The following is a 15,776-nucleotide window of genomic DNA, read 5'->3' as shown; positions in this document are numbered from 1 at the left end:
GTTCTTCTCTTCCCCCTTATTTAACTTTCTATTCTTTCTTCTTCCTTTTCTTCTTCTTCTTCTTCTTCTTCTTCTTTTTCTTCATCTTCTTGTTTTCTTCTTCTTTTCACCCTCCTCTTCTCTTTATCTTTCTTCTGGCCATTCCCCTCACCCTACTCCTGCTTCTTTTCCTCTTTTATCCTCTTCCTCCTCCTCGTCGTCGTCCTCTTCCTCCTCCCTGTTCTCCCAGTCCACCTCCTACCGCCCTTAGTAACACAATGGCATAAGCTCAGCATCCCCCTCCCTCTTCCTCCTCCTCCTCCTTCCTCCTCTCCTTTTCCTCCTTCCTTCTTCTCTTCTTAATGCCCGCCTCTTCCTCGTCTTCCTTCTCCCCATAATATATTTTATAATTCAGTGTACTCTCTACCCTGCCGCTCAGTCCTCGACCATCTTTCTACTCTCTCTCTCTCTCTCTCTCTCTCTCTCTCTCTCTCTCTCTCTCTCTCTCTCTCTCTCTCTCTCTCTCTCTCTCTCTCTGGTACAGAAAAGGCTACGTACAGGTTTTGGTACAATAAGTGTGTGTGTGTGTGTGTGTGTGTGTGTGTGTGTGTGTGTGTGTGTGTGTGTGTGTGTGTGTGTGTGTGTGTGTGTGTGTGTGTAGAAGCGAGCGTGCATGAATGAATAAGAAAGATAACGAGTTTTTTTTTTAAGTAGAGGTGTAGGTGTGAGGGGCAGGTGTAGCAGATGGAGCAGATGTAGCAGGTGTAGGCAGGTGTGGAGGACAGGTGTGTCAGGTGTATTTATAGGCTCAGGATGGAAGGCCTATTAAAAAAAAAGATATTGTCTCGCGAGATAAAGACAAAGTATTCCTCTCTCTCTCTCTCTCTCTCTCTCTCTCTCTCTCTCTCTCTCTCTCTCTCTCTCTCTCTCTCTCTCTCTCTACCTCGTTTCCTTACTAGCGTTCTTTTCTCCTCCTCTTTTTCCTCCTCCTCCTCCTTCTTTTCCTCCTCCTCCTCCTCCTCCTCCTCCTCCTCCTCCTCCTCCTCCTCCTCCTCCTCCTCCTCCTCCTCCTCCTCCTCCTCCTCCTCCTCCTCCTCCTCCTCCTCCTCCTCATCATCATCATCATCATCATCATCATCATCATCATCACCATCATCATCATCATCATCATCACCATTATCATCGTCATCTGGTATGCTACTATCTTCTATATTTCAAAATAATTAGTTATAATTTAGTTCTCAAACAGCCATGCAAAAATATAAAGGTCTGTTGATGCTTCGTCTTCCCTCCTCCTCCTCCTCTCCCCCCTCCCCCTCCCCCTCCTCCTCATCCTCCTCCTCCTCCTCATCCTCCTCCTTCTCCTCCTCTTCAGTGTAAGGCGAGGTTTAGTTTAAGTACCGTCGTCACTTCTTCCTCCTCTTCCTTCTCCTTCATCTCTTTCCCATTTCTCCTCTTCCTTCAACTGCTTTCTCTTATACCTACTTCTCATCGTCTTCCTCCTCTTCATTACATTTTTTTCTCCACTTCTTTTAATCACTAATCTCTTCCTCCTCTTTCTCTCTCCTACTTCTTCTTAATCCTATTTTTTTTATCACCCTCCTCCTCTTCTTCATCCTCTCCTCTTGTTCCTTCTCCTCCTCCACCTTCCCTTAATCTTCTTCCAACTTATCCATTCTCTCTCTCCTGTACTTCAAATGTTTCTCCTTTCCATCCCCATTTCCCCACTTTCCTTTTATTACCATCCTCATCCTCTTCCTCCTTCATTAGACTTTCTTCTGTACTTCCGTTCTTTCTCCTTTCCTCTTCCACGTTTTCTTTATCGCTGTTCTCTTCATCACCTTCTTTCTTTCCTTCTTCTCATCCTCTTTCTTCTCGTTCTACCCCTCTTCCTTCATCCACTTTGACCTGTACTTCCTATCCTTTTTTTTTCTGCACCTACTTGTTTTTTATCGCCCTCCCCCTCCTCTTCCTCCTCCCTGCCCCACACCCCCTGTTCTCCACCAAGTCCCGTAAAAAGAGCGTGGGAGCAAGAACGTTCAGTAAAAGTGCACCAAAGTGGCTGGTGCCTCGCGGCCTCTGCCCTTCCGCTAATTACTCCTGACGGCACCTGCATTTAGAGCCCCCACTCACCTGGCCTCTTCCGCCGCGCTGAGAGAGAGAGAGAGAGAGAGAGAGAGAGAGAGAGAGAGAGAGAGAGAGAGAGAGAGAATGGGGGGTGAGTGGGAAGCGAGGGAGAACAGGAGGGAGAATAGACGCGAAGGCATAGAAAGAGATTAACAGATAGAGAAAATGACAGATAAACAGACAGATAAACAGACAGACAGACAGACAGACAGATAAGACAAACAGGCAGGCAGGCAGACAGGCAGACACACAAATGGACAGAAAGAGACACAAAGGAGAGACAAACAGACAAGACAGACAGACATGTAAGCAGACAGGCAGAAAGACAGACAGACAGACAGACAGACAGACAGACAAACAGACAGATAAGAGACATAGGATAGGAAGACAAACAAGAGAATTTAGTTGATTACATGTACTTGAGAAAGAGAAAGAGAGAGAGAGAGAGAGAGAGAGAGAGAGAGAGAGAGAGAGAGAGAGAGAGAGAGAGAGAGAGAGAGAGAGAGAGAGAGAGAGAGTTTTTCGTTTGTAGCCTCGATTTTGAAAAGTTCTAAACAACGTGGGTAATTTTCGTGTATTTTTATGTCTAAATTTTTGTCTTCATTACTTTTCTACTCTTTTTTTTCTTTTTTGTTAATCGCTGCAGAGAAGTTTAGTAATTTTTCATTTCTCTTTTGTCTAGTTTGATCTCCTTATCTGTTTTTTTCTTTATTACAGTTCTCCATTTTATTCTCTCTATTTTAATTCTCCTTCTACTTCTTCTCCTCCTCCTCCTCTTTATAAACCTTTCTCTTATTTTTCCCCCATTTCTACATTTTTTTCTGTATTTTTTTTTAATTTATTTAACTCTCCTTTTTCGAAACCATTTATTTTTTCTTTCTATATATATCTTTTTTTTTCTCCTCAATACTCTTCCATTCATTCAGTGTAAAGTTTTATCTCTTCCTCCGATATTTTTTTCTTTATAGTTTTGTTTTATTGTTGTTGTTGTAGTACGTACTTCTAATCCTCTTTTTTTTTTTTTTTTTTTTTACTGTATTTGAGCGTTTTTTTTTTTTTTATATATCTCCCTGATACGTTAAAAGTGCAACAGAGTTTTATCTTCTTCTTAATCAATTTTTATTCACCTATGTATATAAATTATCCAACAGGTTTCCATCGTCTTCCTTTCTTCCTTTTCGTCTTTTTGTTCCCTTTTATCCTTCTCACTGCATTTCACTCACTTTTTTTTCTCTCCTTTTTTTTCTTGTAATCCAAACTTTATTTCTACTCTCTTTCCTCTTGTCTTCCTTCCTCCAACTCTTTTTTTCTTTTACGTCCATTATCTTCCTCCCTTTCGCCAGTTTCTTTTGCTATCTTCTCCCTTTTTCTTATCGTTTCCACCGCTTGAACATTTAACTTTCGTAAAACTCTTCTTCCTACTCTGCCTCCCTTCCTTTTTTTTGTATTCTAATTCATTCTTGTTGTATTCTAATTTTTCTTGTTGTAGAATGTGCGTCTTTCTGTTTATTCGTTTGTCTGTCTGTCTGTCTCTGCCTTTCGTTGTCTCTTTATTACGTCAAATTTTCACCCAAAAGTAACAGAAGACAGGAGTATTTTTGCTGCATTTCGTCCCTCTCTCTCTCTCTCTCTCTCTCTCTCTCTCTCTCTCTCTCTCTCTCTCTCTCTCTCTCTCTCTCTCTCTCTCTCTCTCTCTCAGGCCACTTCCTTCAATTTATAACGTAAAAGCTTCCCTCACCCTACCCCCCTCCTCTCTCTCTCTTTTTCTCTACCCACCAACCAAAACCTCACTTTCATCATTTTCTTCTCCTTCGGTATGCCCGTTCACCACTGCACCCGGAGCCTTCAGTCCTCCCTTCAGTCCTGGCTCTCCGTTTTCTACGACTCACGGTCTTCGCCTTACGTGCTTATTTGCCCTTTTAACCTTTTTTATCCTCACTGTATCCCAGGTGCATTGGTCCAAGTTCAAGTGTTAGGCGTTGTTTGACATGGCGTGGTTTTCTTTGCGTGGTGGTGGTGGTGGTGAAGGAGAGAAGAGGAAGAAAGAGAAAACGGGAAAAAGGAAAGGAAGGAAGGAAGGAAGAACGGAAGACAGGGAGATGCGTAAACTTTTCTACTTATCGAAGGAAGGAAAGGAGGAAGGAATGAAAGAAAAGAAAGGAAGAAGGGAAGGAAGGAAAGGAAAGAAGGAAAAAGAAACAAAGGGATAGATAACAAAACTTTTTTAATTATTGAAGAAAGAAAAAAGAAAGAAAAAGGAAGAGAAGGAGGAAGGAAGGAACAAATGAGGTAGATGCCAACTCTTTTTAAGTAGTGAAAGAAGGAAAAAAGTAAAAGAAAAGAACAAAGATGCCAAAACGTTTCACTTCTTGTCGGCAGAAAAGATGAAAAAATTAAAGAAGGAAGGAAGCAGCAAAAAAGAGAGATACCACTCCTTTTACGCGTTGATAAAAGGAATGAAAGAAAGAAGGAAAGTAGAAAGGAAGGAACAGAGATGTCGAAACGCTTTACTGATGAAAAGAAAAGAAGGAAGGAAGGAAGGAAGGAAGAAGCAACAAAGAAATAGATGCCAACTCCTTTTAAGTGTTGAAGGAAGGAAGGAAGGAAGGAAGGCGGGTGTTGCGTTATCTTTCCCGACGCTGCTCTTGGCTTGGGATAAATATTTTGAAAGGCCGGAGAGGCGCCAGTTTTGTTGTGTGTTCCTGTGTGTTTGCACACTTACACAAACACTACGTATGCATGTATGCGTGTATGAGTCCATGTGTGTATGTGTACGCTGATGTACATGTATGAGGTGTGTGTGTGTGTGTGTGTGTGTGTGTGTGTTTGAGTCGCGATTATTAAAAGTTTATTTATCTTTTTTTTATAGTCACATACTTGTATTTTTTTTCAGCTAATTCTCTATTTATTCAAGATTTTTACGCATTTATTTTACCATTTAATTTATCTACCTATTTATCTTTTTTTTATTTTTATTTTTATTCATTACTAAGACAGTTTCAATTTCGTGACGAATATTACAGAACAAAATATTGTACGGTTAAGTTTATAAGCACGAGAAAGAAAACATAACATTCTAATATAAAATGTGGCTTTGATCCAACATTTCAGAACAGGTACAGCAATAGTCAAAAGTTTAGTGTTTTTCCCCAGTATTACATCCTGTGGTACGCCAACACTCTTATTGCAAAACCAGGGAACTGACAGATTGTAGGTAGATCAGAGCAATTTCGACTGAGGAGAATCTCTTCACATAATGGGAATACTTAATACTACTTAACTTTTGTCCGTGACTGTACAAATGAGGGACTGGAATTCATTTTAAGGCTGAATGTAGTTTGAGTTTATCTTCTCTTTCCTTTTATATATTTAGAATGACAAGTTATAATCCTGCTTTTTACGTTTCAGTGTAGTAATAATTTGGATTTTGCTACTTGTTTTGCCTTTTTTTTACCTTCTTTTTTTTGACTTTTTTTTTTATTTCGATAAGTTAAGCTCCTTTTAGTTTTCATCCCAGTCGTAATTTGGGATCCGTCTTGTTTTGCCCTTTTTCTGCTTTTTTTTTTTTTAGCTTTTTTTACTACCAGAAGTTAAGCTCCCTCTCCCTTTTTTTTTTTTTTTTACCGTACTCGTAGTTATCTATGTCTACTTTTCTATCTTTTTTTTTCTAAGATTCAGTGGGTTAATTAGGGTCGTCAAAGGGAAGTCTGGCGCAGTGTTCAGTCCCTTAATCGACTCAGGATCGCCAACATCACCCTCGGAATTCCACGTTCACGGCCGGGAGTCGATGCCGAGGGTCCGCGGGAAGGGATCAAGTCACCAATAGCGTTTTACAACAGGATTAAATGTTCCCAGGAGACTCAGGACGCCAGCACTTTTTTTTTTTTTTTTCTCCTTCGGACACACACACACACACACACACGTACTAGCAACATACCCACACACCCACACACAGTATTCAAACATACATTGCCGCTCTCAAAATCCAAAAAAAACACAGAAAAACACGATACAGTCCACTCCCTTAATCGACTCAGGATCGCCAACATCCCCCTCGGAATCCCACATTCACGGCCGGGAGTCGATGCCGAGGGTCCACTTCTAATCTTCCTCCTAATCTCTTCCTTCCCTCCTGCAGGCTTGGGGACTTCTTCAGCTACAACAGCGGGTGTCCTCAGGGGTGGATGCAGATCAGCGAGCGAGACAGACCCTACACGGACGGCTACTGGTGCGGCAATGGGCAGGGCTTCAACGTGTATTACAGTGAGACCTCCACCACCACACTCACGCTTAAGAAATTTATCACTATGGACTACGTGCACTTCGAGGTGGGTCACGATGAGGAGTGGTGATGTGGTGGAGAGTTAAGAGAGTGGATAGGTGAAGAGATGGAAGGATGAAAGGGTAAGGGGATGAAGAGGTGAAGGAATGGAAGCGTAGAAGTGTAGAGGAATGAAGGGGTGATGAGGTAATGAGGAGGAAAGATGAGGGGATGAATGGATGTAGGAGTAAGGAGGAGAAGAGGTGAAGGGACGAAGGAGTAAAGGGAGAGATGAATCAATGGGTGAAGGGATAAGGAGGGAGGAAGATGGAGATGAACGGATGGAGGGGTGGTGTCTGTAGAAGTGACGGGATGAAGGAATACAGATTTGACTAGAAGGAATAATATTTTTTTTTTTTTTATGTAGGAAGGACACTGGCCAAGGGCAACAAAAATCCAATAAAAAATAATGCCCACTGAAATGCCAGTCCCATAAAAAGGTCAAAGCAGTAGTCAAAAATTGATGAATAAGTGTCTTGAAACCTCCCTCTTGAAGGAATTCAAGTCATAGGAAGGTGGAAATACAGAAGCAGGCAGGGAGTTCCAGAGTTTACCAGAGAAAGGGATGAATGATTGAGAATACTGGTTAACTCTTGCGTTAGAGAGGTGGTCAGAATAGGGGTGAGAGAAAGAAGAGAGTCTTGTGCAGCGAGGCCGCGGGAGGAGGGGAGGCATGCAGTTAGCAAGATCAGAAGAGCAGTTAGCATGAAAATAGCGGTAGAAGACAGCTAGAGATAAAACATTGCAGCGGTGAGAGAGAGGCTGAAGACAGTCAGTTAGAGGAGAGAAGTTGATGAGACGAAAAGCTTTTGATTCCACCCTGTCTAGAAGAGCAGTATGAGTGGAACCCCCCCAGACCTGTGAAGCATACTCCATACATGGACGGATAAGGCCCTTGTACAGAGTTAGCAGCTGGGGGGGTGAGAAAAACTGGGGGAGACGTCTCAGAACACCTAACTTCATAGAAACTGTTTTTAGCTAGAAATGAGATGTGAAGTTTCCAGTTCAGATTATAAGTAAAGGACAGACCGAGGATGTTCAGTGTAGAAGAGGGGGACAGTTGAATGTCATTGAAGAAGAGGGGATAGTTATCTGGAAGGTTGTGTCGAGTTGATAGATGGAGGAATTGAGTTTTTGAGGCATTGAACAATACCAAGTTTGCTCTGCTCCAATCAGAAATTTTAGAAAGATCAGAAGTCAAGTGTTCTGTGGCTTCCCTGCGTGAAATGTTTACCTCATGAAGGGTTGGACGTCTATAAAAAGACGCGGAAAAGTGCAGGTTGGTATCATCAGCATAGGAGTGGATATAAGAATATAAGTGGGTGAAGAGATGAAGGAATGAAAGGTGTAAAAGAAATGTGTGTAGAAGTGAAATTATGAAGAAATACAGAGAGGAAATGGTAAAGACGTGAAGAGATGAATGTTTCAAGATAAGTCGTCAAAAGAGATGAAAAAATAAGGAAAAGTGAAAGGATAAAGAAAAGATGGAGTAAAAAGGTGAAGATAGGAAGGGATGAAGCAATGAGGATGTTTTTAAGAGAAGGTACGAGGCAAAAAAGAATACAGGATAAGGTACGAAGTGTATGTATGTATATATATATATATATATATATATATATATATATATATATATATATATATATATATATATATATATATATATATATATATATATATATATATATAAAAGCTATATGATGGTAAAGTGAAAGAAAAACGAGTTATGCTAAGGAATAAAATTGTGAAAGAATGAGGAGATAAGGAACTGAAAAGAAGGGATGAGACAAGAAACAGTATAGAAGCAGGTAAGAAAAAAAATGAAAAAGGGAAAGTTAGGAGGTGATAAAGAAAGGATGTGTGTATGAGAGAGAGAGAGAGAGAGAGAGAGAGAGAGAGAGAGAGAGAGAGAGAGAGAGAGAGAGAGAGAGAGAGAGAGAGAGAGAGAGAGAGAGAGAGAGAGAGAGAGAGAGAGAGACGAAAGAAAAAAGAAAACGAAAGGAAAAAAAGAAAGAAAACGAAAGAAGGAAAAAGAAAGAAAACGAACGAAAAGTAATACACACAGATAGACATGTATAAATGGAAGAAAGAAGATGAAAGAATAAAAAGAGAGGAAAAGATAAAACGATAAGGAAAGCGTAGAGTGGAACAGCATGCCAGAAAGAATGTAAACAAAATAATCAAATTAAAAAGAGGAAATGGAAGCAATTTAAACTGCGGAAAAAAAGGAAATGGAGAAGAATCCCGTGAAAAAAAAGTAAAACTCATGGAAAAAAAATAGGAAAAAAAACATCAAGCACAGGAAACAGGGAGTGAAGAAAGCGAGTATGAAAACTGGAGAATAAAAAAGAAAAAAAAAAGATGAAGTAAAAACAACAACAACAACAACAACAACAAAACAGCATAAGCAATCATAATTATAACAAGAACACCAACTAAAGAAAGAAAAAGAAATACCATGTTAACACATTTACAAAAAAAAAAAAAAAAAACTCGCTCCATTAAAAGCTATGACAAAAATCCTCCTCGGAGTTCTTAACAATTAGACTGTTAGTGCAATTAATACAGAGCTTTTAGATACAATTGTACATTTACTAGATTTGCCAGCTTCCCTTATGTCCTTGTGAATATCAAGTGAGGTAGAGTGAGAGAAAAAAAAAAAGCCACTTACTCATTCATCCCTTTCACTGGTAAACTCTGGAACACTGCTTGTATTGGTTCTCCCCCTTTTCCTAGATTTCAACTGTTTCAAGAATAAATGACATCTTTATAGCTAATCGCCTCCATTTTGTGGATAATTATGTTTCACTTTCCTGACAGCGGCATCTCAGCGAACTTTTTTTTTTCTTATTAATTTTCTATCGACTTGAATGGTTTCCTTCACACATAAAAAATAGTGAATAAATAAATCAACACAGTAAATCGAGCAATGGCCATTTCTGCACCACGCACCAGCTTCCCTCCGCGCGTCACGAACACATTCACGCAGCAACTTTCTAATCTCAGGCAGAAAAAATCACCTTTCAAACTTTTGCAATCTGCACGCAGGCCTGGAGGGTTACGGCGGTCTGCTGCCTATACATACGCAGCTTCCCTTCCCATGTAACACAGTCCAACAGCATATGGTACCTCAGGATCATGTATGCGTTAATTCCTGTTTTGCTAACAATCTCACAAAACTTAATTATCTCTCATTCTTCTCCTTCCTTTTCTCTGCATTCTCCCTTTTATTTCCTCTCCCTCCTACATTTTTCTTGCTACTCCTCGCTCATTATCATCTTATTACTACTCCTCTTTCTCCTCTTGCCCTCCTACAGATTCATACTTCTTAGGGATGGGGTTACAGTCGCCTTTCCCAGTTCATTATATCCCCTTAAAGCATTGTCCTCCCATCATGACTATTCTCTAAGGCCACAAAAATTATTAATCTTGTTCCGTTTTTACCATAAATGACGCGAAATCCCTGTTAACTATCAGTGGAATCATAAAAACACCAGCAAAACACCAAAATAACATTTTCTGGAATCTGTTAAAAAGTGATCGAGATGAGACACTGAAACGGTTAAAAATACAAACACGAACCATACTCGTGCACATACAAAGAACAGCTTTTACATCAGGGGGGGACCATTCATGAATATACGTTCCATTTTTACGTCTCGATTCATCCCCCTTCTGGAACGATATTGGGTTTAAATATTCATCCCTCTCCCTCTCTTGTTACCTAACCCTCTTTCCTCTCTCTTCTCCTCACAGGGCTTCCATCAGTCGCCCTTCAGCTTCCGTCTCACCTACAAGACCATGCGGCGAAGTGACGCGGTGCTGCGCTATGGGAACGCCACCACGCCCAAGGACCGCGGCCAGCTGCTGGATGGTACGTGTGCTGCCCCTGCCCCTGCTGCTCATTGCCGTATCTACTCGTATACCAGTCATCCCTTCGTTTTCTTTGAGCCCCGTTTTTTGTTGCCTGTGACTCGATGTTAGTTCTGTTTCTATAGGTTGGTTGGGTCTCTCTCTCTCTCTCTCTCTCTCTCTCTCTCTCTCTCTCTCTCTCTCTCTCTCTCTCTCTCTCTCTCCATTTCCGTTCAACCTCAGTCTAGTCACTCCCAGCTGTGTGTGTGTGTGTGTGTGTGTGTGTGTGTGTGTGTGTGTGTGTGTGTGTGTGTGTGTGTATCTGTTTGTTTTGTATTCCTGCGATTGTTCCCTGTACGTTTTGTTCCCGTGTGGAGCTATGATAACATGCCAAACCCCGCTACCCCCAACATGCATGCATGCACACACACACACACACACACACTACCCTCAGCCTCCCACACTCATCCCTGCCTCCCAATCCCTCGTTTTCTTCCCAACACAAAGTCCTCAAGGAGATTTGGTCCTATACACTCCCTCCTTACAATCCTTGCGAGATACGATTTACAGAGATCTCTTCCAATCATCTCCCTTTTCGACCTTCTCCTCCTCCTCCTCCTCCTCCTCCTCCTCCTCCTCCTCCTCCTCCTCCTCAAGCCCCTACCTCCGTCAAGCCCCTATTCCCTCTGTCCTACCTCCCTGAACCTCTCCGTCCAGACTCCTTCGCCCACCCTCCTACCATCAGGGACCGGGGAGGAGTGCGGGTCTTTTGAGGGCGGAGAAGAGATGCGGGCGGGCCACCCCAGTGATGCTCGAAAGGGAGAGGAAGACGCGGACAGGCCAGTGGAGGAAATGGAAAGGTTGAGGCAAGCGACGCCGAGAAGGGAAATGGTTAAAATGGCTGTGTGTGTGTGTGTGTGTGTGTGTGTGTGTGTGTGTGTGTGTGTGTGTGTGTGTGTGTGTGTGTGTGTGTGTGTGTGTGTGTGAAGACGGACGAACGCAGAGTAGTTGAGGAAGGGCAAAGCGTGAATGGAATGTGAAGTGCAGTGTGAGGAGTGAGTGAGGGGAGAGTGAGAGGTGACTGCAGAGTGCGCGAAGGAAAGCAGGTGAAAATGTGAGGTGAAAGGTGGGCTGAGGGGACGAGGTAATGCACTATGCCCACTGGGAAGCTATTTTCCTTCCTCTCTCTCTCTCTCTCTCTCTCTCTCTCTCTCTCTCTCTCTCTCTCTCTCTCTCTCTCTCTCTCTCTCTCTCTCTCTCTCTCCCTCCCTTGCTCGTCCGTCCCTTGAACCACCACCTTTCATCCCACCTTCCTTCCTGCAAACAGAGAGAGGCGTCGTAACTCCCTCTCTCCTTACAGACTCCGTGTGCACGCGGCTCTTCCTCAACTGCGACGAGCACCTGTGTTCTGTGCAGAGCCCAAACTTTCCCGGCCTGTACCCGCGCCACGTCACTTGCAACTACCTGCTGCGCCAGACCCGCTACGTGCCCTACGCCCGCTCGCTCATCACCATCTACCAGGACAACCCGCTTAGGTTCAACGTGAAGGCCACCTCCACCCTGCCCAACCAAGAGCCTTCCTCTCCCGGCCTGCAGGTGTGTTTTTAGTGAGCAATATGTTGATTCTGTTGTGGTAGAAGTGTTCTTTTATATGTAGAATTGTTTCAGGTTTTTCGTCTTCATGGCAGTTTATCTTAATGGTGAAGGTACATTTGTGGTTTTATAGCATAAGTGGACTAAGAGCATACTCGTATATAAATAACTGTAAGGAATTCACGTGAGGCAATGCTGAAGTTGACAATGAAGTAAACATAGATATACGAGTAGGTGTGTAACTGTGTATATGGTGAGTCTCGGAAGCATGAGATTAAATGATATATGGGTGGTTTTAATTGGTACTGCGGATGAATGGTCTCAAGTCTAGTATATTCCAAAGTGAATGGGGCATTTAATTACCAACTAATCAGCCATAGATAATAGGATTAAAATGTACGGTCTTGACCCTCTCCTGTCGTCTCCTCCGCAGATCTGGGACTCGTGTGACCTGGTGCACGACCACCTGCTGGTGTACGACGGCAACTCTACGGACGCACCGCTGTTCCTCAAGGTGTGTGGCTCGGGCCGTCTGCCGCCCATCACCTCCACAGGGTCGGAAATGCTCATCATATTCAGCACCTCGCGCTTCGACGAGCCCACGCAAGAGACGCTGATGCCCCGGACTTTCGGTTTTGAGCTCAACGTCGGGGTCACTTATCTCAACATGGACTCCCCAAGGTTTGCCCGCAACCACCAGTGTGTGTTCCACATCTTCAGCGCCAACAACTCCAGCGGGGAAGTGGAATCTGTGGTGAACACGCAACCACAGAACTCGTCGTGCGTGTACCTGTTCCACGGCGAGGCGCACGAGGTGGTGTGGGTCCACTTCCGCAAGTACGAAATTGCGCCCAAGATGGGCCACTATTCCTACAACATGACGGAGTGCATCAACCCGCTCAGAATATACGACGGTAACTTCTTCGACACCACCACGCCGTACGGCTCCCCGCAGCGCGCCAAGCTCATTCAGGAGCACTGTACCAAGCGACCGCCGCCCATGTGTGCCAGGGAGTATCTGCCCCCGAGGGCGGGTCACATCGCCCCGGTGAAGGCGTGCACCAGGAACGAGAGTTATGTGGCAGAAGGATCTAAACTGACTGTGGTGCAGCATTATAATGAGTCCACTGCCGCCCTGGCCATGGATTTTGTCCTCCGATACGAGTTCGTCAACACTCGGCCGGGTTACCGCCCTACCAACGGCAGTGAGTGTGACTTTGAGGCGATCAGTGACGGCTACACTCTCCGCACAGGACGCGTTTTCTCCCCGAGGACCTCAGTGCTGTATGGACGCTGGGGACGCCGCCGACTGTCGTGCCAATATCGTCTCACTGCACACGGGGACGAAGTGGTGCGGGTTACCATTACCAAGTTCCACAGTGCTTCCCGTTCCTGTGTCACCACAACCAACAACTTCACTGGAAGCTACGACTGCGACAACCACGCGGGCCAGATGGCTTCTCTGGTGGTGTCTGAATACCCCTGGCAGGACATCGAGGTGCCGCGCCTGTGCTTGTGCGACTACTCCCTCATCCCCATCGAATACGAGTCAAAATCTAAGGAACTGCGGCTCAAGTTCGAGGTTAATAATATGGATGAAACTCACGACTACTTTGACTTCATGTTCGAAGCTCAGTACGAGTTCGTGAAGAAATCCTCATGCAAGAAAGAACAACGACTCCAGGGGACCAACGGCGAGATAGTGTTTCGAAAAGCCAACCTCACCGAGAACAAGCCGTGTGACAACTACCCTTGGCTCCTGCAGACTTCCGACGCCAACAAGTCCATTTACTTCAGAATAAGAGGCTACGACCACATCGACAAGAACTGCACCACATCCACTCGCCTGCTGGTGTTCAAGGTCGGTCGTCTGAGGCCAGTCGGTGTCCTGTGTCCTGACCCGACCAGCGAGAAGGTCGTGGAGCTGTTCAGCTTTGCCTGGCAAGGATCGGGGACGCTGGTTGGAACAGTCGACTGATAAACTGGTGCTGGAGGTGTCAGGGCGGGAGGGTGCGCGAGATCTGGGCCCCCACACACTCACCTGGCTGCAGGTATCCCCGGCACGACAGTATGACTGGTCCTCTGAGGGCATCGTGCGTGGCTGCCAGGAGGAGTGCCCCGAGCTGGGTGTGTGCATCAGTGAGGACTTGTGGTGTGATGGAGTGCACCACTGTCCCTCAGGCCATGACGAGCTTATCGCTCACTGCTTCTTCCTCTCGGTGCCCTGGGCCTACATTGGGGTGGGCTCTGCTCTCAGCGTCATTCTGCTGGTGGTGGTGACAGTGTATGGCGCGGCTCGCCTGCGTGCCTCTGACAAGAAGACCCACCAACACCAACCTATCCCCACCCTGCCCACCGCCTCGGAGTCCTCTCTTCTCCTCTGACAAAGACGCGGCGGAACGCGATGGCGGCGTGACGTCCGCCTACAGCCTCGATTACAGCGAGGTGGATTACGTCACGACTTTATGAGGACCACAAAGATTAGACACTTTCAACAATACTTGCACTTTAGCTCGAGGCACTCGCCCATCCACCAGCACCATCCCTGCACAGGATGCACGCCAATCTAGCTCCCGAAGAACGACAAGCCTCCCGCGCCCGCGGCGGTCCAGGACCCGCCACACTCGGTCGGCCAGTGTTCACAACGACTACGACGACCGGCCCCATCTCACTACAGCTGTACGTCCCTCCTCCCCCGGCGCCCTTCAGCAGGTCGCACCACTACACTCTGGCTGCCCTCAACACCCACCCACTGGCCGCCCTCAATACCCCAAACCGGCCACCCGCGTCGGGCCCAATAGCAACGACCCCGACACAGCTCCCTGACGCCTCGCCCCCGCAGGGAGACTGATGACCGGACCGCTGGTGAATGACCACGCACCAGTGTTCCCCCCCGAGGCCACCGAGGCTGCTGGTGACCTGGGCGTGGGCGTGCGGGTGACACTGCCGCCCCAAGCACCAAGGTGTCGAGGCTACACCGGACCCTTCCCTTAGCTGCGTGTTTGATGTAAATGTGTAAATCGCTTTCCAACACCCTGGCACGCGGCTTTCTCCGTTCACCTTTCTTGCAAATGTTTCTATACAATTTTATTCGATAATTTTTCTAAAACTCGTTAGAGATATGAGCCTGTAGCCGACACTCCACCTTAGCCGCTTTCTGTGTTACGAGACCAACAGTCGGTGTCCACGGAGCCGCGTGTTGATTTCCTTGTCTGGACGTAGACGTAGTTGTGTCTGTTTTGTTGGGTTACTAGTCGTAGCCTCTGTCACGCACTCCGTTACTCAAAGCTGTGAAAAATCTAATCTAAAAATCTTTCAATCACACCATAGATGAAGAAAAAACAGAAACGATCATTCATTCTCTAATGTATCAGGATTATATAAGACCAATAAAGTAATATGTACGCAAATCCTTTCCCGTCTAACCCTCCTCCTCCTCCTTTACCCATCCCTTCTCCTGTACCTCAGTCACACTTCCTCCTCGCCCTCCACCTCCTCCTATTCCTCGTCCTCGTCACAGCCCATCGACAAGACAAATCATGCACCCTCTCAGTTGTAGGTGAAGTAGTGATTGTAGCGACGGTGATAGACGTGTGAGAAGTAAAAGAGAGAGAGCGAGAGAGTGAGAGAAAGAAAGAACGGAACTACTGCCAAAGACTCCGTGTAAATATCAAACAAGTATTTTTAAAGACTGGTAGATACTAATACTAAATAATCGTTGCTTGGACACGAATCACATGTACATAATGCACATTACCTGACATTTCTACCACGTTTCTTAAGTGTGTACAGAGAGTTCGTGAGTTCCGAGGTGTTTGTATGTAAGTAAGTAAGGTGTGCTCTGTTCTCTACATAGTTATTTGTGACGAGATAAAAAATAAAAATAATAAAAAATTCTACTTTAAAT

General features: G+C 45.0%; 1 protein-coding gene and 1 long non-coding RNA gene across 2 annotated transcripts in view; one reads left to right on the top strand and one right to left on the bottom strand.

Moving 5' to 3' along the window:
- LOC135090167 (uncharacterized) overlaps positions 1-14,967 on the top strand; it is a 94,550-nt gene extending 79,583 nt beyond the window's left edge. The window contains 6 exon segments of the mRNA XM_063986591.1: positions 6,245-6,434; positions 10,181-10,298; positions 11,637-11,872; positions 12,303-13,832; positions 13,834-14,238; positions 14,240-14,967. Of these exon segments, the coding sequence (XP_063842661.1) occupies positions 6,245-6,434; positions 10,181-10,298; positions 11,637-11,872; positions 12,303-13,832; positions 13,834-14,238; positions 14,240-14,338 (2,578 nt within the window). The 3' untranslated portion in view covers positions 14,339-14,967.
- Positions 1-15,776, bottom strand: part of LOC135090173 (uncharacterized) — a 115,036-nt gene that overhangs the window by 32,211 nt on the left and 67,049 nt on the right. The gene's annotated exons all lie outside the window — the stretch shown is intronic.

The sequence above is a fragment of the Scylla paramamosain genome, chromosome 3 (assembly GCF_035594125.1).
Source record: "Scylla paramamosain isolate STU-SP2022 chromosome 3, ASM3559412v1, whole genome shotgun sequence".
NCBI classification, from domain to species: Eukaryota; Metazoa; Arthropoda; class Malacostraca; order Decapoda; family Portunidae; genus Scylla; species Scylla paramamosain.
The sequence above is the reverse complement of the archived record's forward strand: the minus strand, read 5'-3'. Positions and strand labels throughout refer to the sequence as shown.